The sequence below is a fragment of the Rhipicephalus microplus genome, chromosome 10, assembly GCF_043290135.1.
Source record: "Rhipicephalus microplus isolate Deutch F79 chromosome 10, USDA_Rmic, whole genome shotgun sequence".
Taxonomy (NCBI): Eukaryota; Metazoa; Arthropoda; class Arachnida; order Ixodida; family Ixodidae; genus Rhipicephalus; species Rhipicephalus microplus.
The window spans coordinates 83028022-83034519 of record NC_134709.1 but is presented as its reverse complement, the minus strand read 5'-3'; the positions used below and the strand labels follow the sequence as shown (position 1 = coordinate 83034519).

At 43.2% G+C, this 6498-nt stretch overlaps 1 protein-coding gene across 1 annotated transcript; it reads right to left on the bottom strand.

Moving 5' to 3' along the window:
- Positions 1 to 2881: 2881 nt before the first annotated feature.
- Positions 2882 to 5471, bottom strand: LOC142774455 (uncharacterized). The gene is made up of 3 exons (XM_075874802.1): positions 5322 to 5471; positions 4223 to 4296; positions 2882 to 3151 (listed from the first exon to the last, which is right to left on the bottom strand). Exons 1-3 carry the CDS (start codon positions 5404 to 5406, stop codon positions 3002 to 3004), a joined length of 309 nt encoding a protein of 102 aa, XP_075730917.1. The 5' UTR covers positions 5407 to 5471; the 3' UTR covers positions 2882 to 3001.
- Between the last annotated feature and the right edge of the window lie 1027 nt (positions 5472 to 6498).

Sequence of the window (6498 nt, the reverse complement as noted above, 5' to 3'; positions counted from 1 at the left end):
CCATGAAAGCAGTCAGGAATCATGGGATTCTGAAGTGTCATGTGCGATGTAGCTGCACTAGCCATGGTGGTTGAAGGAGGCAAGCGATTGCTGGCAGTTTCTGTAAAGGGATTGAGCTCGGGAGCTATGCCTTGCAGACAGCGGCTGGAACGGTGGACTGGTGTGTTGACGGGTGGTAGTGATTACGGGTTCGAATGTCGGATCCGGGAAGGGGTGCCAAGCATGAAGACGTACCCAGCGCCTCCACCAGTGTGACGACGCATGATTGACGAGCACACAAAGCGCCTTAAACAAATACAATTTATCGATTGCAGGAAACAGACTGCAACGACTTCTTCATCTTTTTTTTTTCAAGAAATAAACAGTCAGATATACAGTCCAACCCATTTAGAAAGATCCCAGATATAACGACCATATATCGGTGCACTTACGATTTTCCTACACTACCCTATGAAACTGAATCTACCTACACCGAATATTTTTGAAGGTCTACTTTTACAAAGAACCCTTCCAACACGATCGCGGCAAAAATATAGCGCATACGAAGTGCAAGAAAAAGTTAAAACAGGCGTTCTGAAACACGTGATAGGTGTGCTTGCGTGCGGACTGGTGCTGTTTAACTGCGAGATACCACACAATACGGCGAGCACCGCAAGCAGATTTCAGACGTTGCGAGCGAGGTCGTTTACTTTCCACACATTTCTTCACAGGCAGAACTTTAGTTAGGAGGAAAAAACGAAACGAAAAAAAAAGGCAGCATGAAGAATTGTGGTCAGCTTTTGCATGGCAAACTATAGTGCATGAAACAGTATGAAACCGCACACTTCGCTACACCTAAACGATTAGAAGTGCTACAAAATTAAAATCAAAAACATTTATAACGTAAAACTGAGATACCTTAGGTCTAGGTTGTGCCTTTTTCAGAAATTTTAGCATTTCTCCTCTCGCAATTCATTATTCTAGCCTGACTATCATCTGTCCTGCCGCACAAATAGCCCCTAAGTGGTCTACCCACAATTGGAACAGACCGCTGCACATCTATGCTCCTTTGTTTTTTGTTGTTTTGTGAACACATCAAGAGACTAAAGCTAACTACCCAGAGACGTTATGCTCCAATCCCGCCCGCAAGCCTTCAAGTTGTTGAACAAGTCATTGTCACTAGACAACAGCCCACACCTCATGTAAAAGCTGGAGTTTTCGAGATAATAATAAAAAAACTACAGGAACTAAAATTGCACTGATATGACTTGGACTAAAGACCGCAAAAGTGTGTCAATAAGTTAGCCCTAAATTTCTGCCTTTCAATCACGAGTACTGTGCAGAAACTGCCTTCACAGGCAAAACTACAAAACGTATCACAGAAGGTCACAGGTTTGGTCCCTGCTAGTGGGAAGTTGAATTTTGGTCCACTTGTCACATTTACATTACAATTACTCCTAATAACATCCCCTATACTTTCTTTGGCATTATTGTGTGCGAGTTCTCATTATATTGCGCCTAAAAAAATCGAGCCCTTAAATTTAGACATTCCTTCAAGGGGCCCGTCAACACTTTTTGAGCATGGTCAGGAAACACTGCCGATCGGTAGTAGAGGTTCCCGACAACACACGAGGCCAATTGTATAGCGCAGCACGCGACCTGGAATTCACAATAAATTATCTAAGTCAGCTAAAAATTGCTTTCCCTTCTCTCGACAAATGACGGAACACGCTCAAAAATCCCTTGTAGCAAGTCCACCTATTACCCATTGGCTGATTTGAACATAGCTCGCTCGGTCGTTACAGAGGTCGCTGCCGCAGGCTGCGATTTGTCCACACATGCGAGCGCGATTACACTGGAAAAGCTTAACATTCAAAGAAAAAAGAAAGTGTTCAAGGTCATGAGTGACCTTGAAAGGTGTTTCAGGGCCGCTTTAAAGGGCCACTCACCAGGCCCTATACCGAATTTTAGTTAGACAATGGAAGTTGTTGGGTGTCCGATGAGGAACATTTTGCCACAAAAATTTTTCGAATCGGTTCATCACGAGCGGAGAAAACAGGTTTCTTGAAGCGGCGCGAAACGAGGATGAGAGAAGGCGAGCTCGAAACCCTTGCCGCTCCTCCGCGTAGCCTTCGCAAGCCAATTCTCTTCCCCACCCTCTCAAGCATCCCACCATGTAATGATGTGCGCATCACGTGCCCAAACAAGTCCAACCCCCGAGCACGCCAGCAGCGTTGCTTTGTTGACCAGCGTTAATTTGTGGTCTTCTGCCTGTTTCTGCGGGATGGTTTGAAAACGATGGCTTAAACGCGATAGAGTAGACGAGTACAATGAGTGCGCGAACGCTTAGGAGCGTTCTACAGTGGTCGTCTGCTCAATGCACTGACCGCGGGGACACGAATGCGTGGAAAACGCTGACACATTAGCCCCGCATCTCGTAGCATTTCACGGAAAAAAATGAAAAAAAAAATTCGCACAATTTTTTATTGCGTCTCATTAGTTATATTAAGTTTTATTAATCTCTTAAAGCAACAAATACATGAACTACGCATGTTGTGTTAAAAAAAATTTGCCATGTTACGTGGTACACTGTTGACAACGTCAGAGCAGACTCGTCTACGTAGAGGACCAGCGTCATTGCACTGCCGTGTACGTAGGGCCATTCCTACGCCCACGTCACGCCCTCATTCTCTACGCATGAGCCGTCAGAGGGGAGGGGGAGCAGCTTTGATCTTGAAATTTGACCCATTTCCGCGATGAGTAGCGCTGCGAATTTTGCCAGACATGATCATGAACGCCTCGTCTACGTAATGCGCTTGTCAGCTCAAAATCCTCAAACCTGGTGAGTGGCCCTTTAATACATTCTTCTGTAATATGTAATAAACTTCTACAAGAACTCTTCTAGGAAAAGTTCTTGTAAAAGTTTATGAGCTCAAGGGCCTTTACTTTTGGCTTAGTTTGGCTAAGGTCCACAAAGGCGTGCTCAATGAACGTCAGCACCCTGTCTGCCTTTTTTGGATATTTAATGTGAAATACCCAAAAAAAGGGAGAACAGGGAAGCTACGGCAGAAAGTAGCGACGATGCCACAAACAGGCGTTGATTATCCGCGTGAAGCACCAGGGTGCCGTCGGTAGCTCTTTGAATGCAGGGCGTCAGTGGCGTGTCTGCTTTCTGCAGAACAAAGCACAAAGCACAAATCAGTCACATAACTTGAACAAGCACTCAATGTTTTATAGTAATAAAAAAGAAACCGTCCTAGCGTTCCATTTTGTATTCTAAAAGATCTTCCAGAAAAGCAAGCACATTCAAACATGGTAATAAAAGCTTGATGATTTCTGGGGTTTAATATCCCAAAACCACCATATGATTATGAGAGACGCTGTAGTGGAGGACTCCGGAAATTTTGACCACCTGGGGTTTTTTAGCGTGCACCCAAATCTGAGCACACGGGCCTACAACATTTCCGCCTCCATCGGAAATGCAGCCGCCGCAGCCAGGATTCGATCCCGCGACCTGCGGGTCAGCAGCCAAGTACCTTAGCCACTACACCACTGCGGCGGGGCTGGTAATAAAAGCTTCCCTACTGGTACGAGCCTATTTTATAGTTGTTCTGCTAACTACACAAAAAATGTATGTCTTGGTGAACACTCAACGAGTATGAATGGTAGACTTTCTAAGAATTAGGATGACACCTAAGTATTTGGATCAGGTTTTTTTGTCAAGATGATGCTTTGTTATCTTCATGCAGTGCCTGCTTATTTTTAAATTTTTTGTACTGTAAGAGTCAGAAAGCACAGCATTCCTATGACTCAGCACAAAGACTACTTGAGGCAATTTCAAGTTCACAGCTGTCAATAGCACTTAAACATTTATTCAACAAGATGCAAATGTTGATGATAACTTGTACATGCTAATTAAAATTACACTAAGCTGCTCCACACTCCCAATACCAGGCATGAAAATTTTTGGAATCCTAAAAAAGGATTGTTACTTTTTATAGCTTGGACTAAACAAGATCCGATCATGGAAATTTGGCTATGCATAGGAAGCAAGCTAATAAAAACATGATGACCGAAGTGCTAAAAGTGGTGGGCCAATGCTCATCAGTAAATGAGTGAGCCACTGCCATCAACGCACAGTGGCAAGGACAGTCTTATGCAGGATACAATGAGAGAAAAGCATGCATGTGTTCAAGCCTGGCTATGTTGCATCTAATCTGCTATATAGCTTTGAAGCACTCACGTCGGTCAAAAGTGTCTCCAATGAGTCATTGCAGCGGTTTGCAATGAACCTGAGAACACCTAAAATAGCATCCTCTGCAAAGAACGAAAAAAAAATTTATGTCAGCGTTTCCATATGCCATAATTTCTAACATTCAAACAATATGCACACACATGAAATTAGGTGCAGTTGTGCATGTCATCAAGTTTCAAAGCAGAGGGGCATGACAAAGTCGGCACATCTGTTCAAGCGTAACTTGTAATCACCACTTTCTCCACTAAATGACGGCTGGCACGACTTGTTAGCCACCACCATGATCACCACAATGCGATGAAAGCGGCAGTGTCGACGCAGCATCTCAAAATGCGTCAATATCCATCAAAACAAAAAAATGTCGCAGAATATCCACGGAATGAATGATGAGTGGCGCGAAGTGTCCGTCCATTTGTTTGCGTGACAGACGCTTCACCCCACTCATCATCATTCAGACCGTGGATATTCTGTGAATTTCTTAGTATAACAGCGGCATCTATCCTCTTTAATAGTCAACTATACCGAAACCACTAATGCCGTCCAGTGATATTATTTCCAAGGACATATACACACTGCTATCTAATGAGCAATTCTTAAAAGCAACTTGAAGTGGTTACTACTACAACATACTACTACTAGGAATCGACCCACACTTTAGGGAGCTTCACCCCTAAAACAAGCTTGCATTGCTGCGAAATAAAGTTTAGTGCTGCAGCGGGCATGCCTTCCTGGGTCCAAGCATAACCACATAATAGACAATCATTACTTGGTCTTACTGTAAACAAAACGGCAGTGCCACAAAACAGAGTTGATTGATAACTACAAAATGTCAATACCTTCTTTCTTTTGAAGCAAGTTAAAAAGCTCCTGCTTAGAAGCATGGTTTGTACTGAAGTTTTTAGATTTAGCTCAACTTTTCACTGCAGGTTTGCTTCTCGTTTCATTTTCTGTTTCTCTTTATTTTTACTACTAAGATTTAAAAATACATTACTGTATTAGCACTCATTTATAAAAATGGTTGATGTTACAGAGAAATAATAGTTGTCATGACAACAATGTATGTGTGTGAACTACAGGAACACATTACCAGAGGCCAAGGTCGAAAACTCTGTCACCTCCTCTTGGTGGCCATGACTGAGAATCATGGCACAAAGGCACTCGAACCCCTTCATGACGTCATCCAAGATGTTTTTTTTATACAGCAAGTTGAATTCCAACTGCAACTGAAAAGAAAGATCACAATGTTTACCACAGATAACTGAAAAGAAAGATCACAATGTTTACCACAGATGTCACAAAAAAGGGGAGGGAGATCAGAGCATACAGAATGTTCGGTGGCCAGGAACGGATACTCCAACAGCGCCTGCTGTAGAGTCATGCACTCGAGCCGCTCATGCCTTTCTTTGGCGGTGGCGAGGAGGCGCGGCCGCAGCTCGTCATCCCCTGCTGTGCTCGCATTTTCTGTGAGCCACTCGTGGTGCCTTTGACGCCCCTCAGCGGTCTCACCGTAAACAATAAGTTCTGGGTTGTCCTGCAACATGTGAATTGAGTGGCCACTTTATTAGTGCACACCTAGCACAGTAAAACAAAAATAAGCACCAAAAATATGTGCACCAGTGATAACATTTCACCTGCACTTTTTACAGAAAGCAAAAAACTATTGTTTCACCATGAAAAATATATCTTAAAAAAACACTTACAGACAGCCGGCACAGCTTCTTGTTGATTTCTTCTGGCCCTGGCACCCTGGGCCTCTTTGGTGTGTTTAAGACCCTCATGGCCTCCATTTCTTCGGGGATGTTTTGCATCTTTTTCCGGTTATTTTTAAACTTGTTTTTCAGTGCAAGTTTCCACGATTCCTGCACATTGTGCAAAAACACAAGCCCGAATGAGATTATTCTCACAGCTTTTGTCATGAATTTCAATGACCTGAATAGCTTTGTTACAAAAGAAAATACTGTTATAAAACCTTATATGTTTTCTACATGGCTTTCTGCTGCGGAATTTGTAAATGAGAATGTTTTGACAGAACTCCATCTGCCAAGCTGGCTAAAAATTAATACGAAAAAAAAAAGAACTCTTTAGCCACTTTTAGTCCAAAGTAACTAATATCTAAATTGAAAACTAAAAACTGATTCGATGTTTCGGAACCAATGCAGTCCCTTCTTCAGGGGACTGCATTGGGAACTTGTCGTTGAAGCGTCCCCCTTAAAGCACTGCAAGGGCCTGGACCTTGTTTAAACTTACCGGCCCGAGCCCGGCTC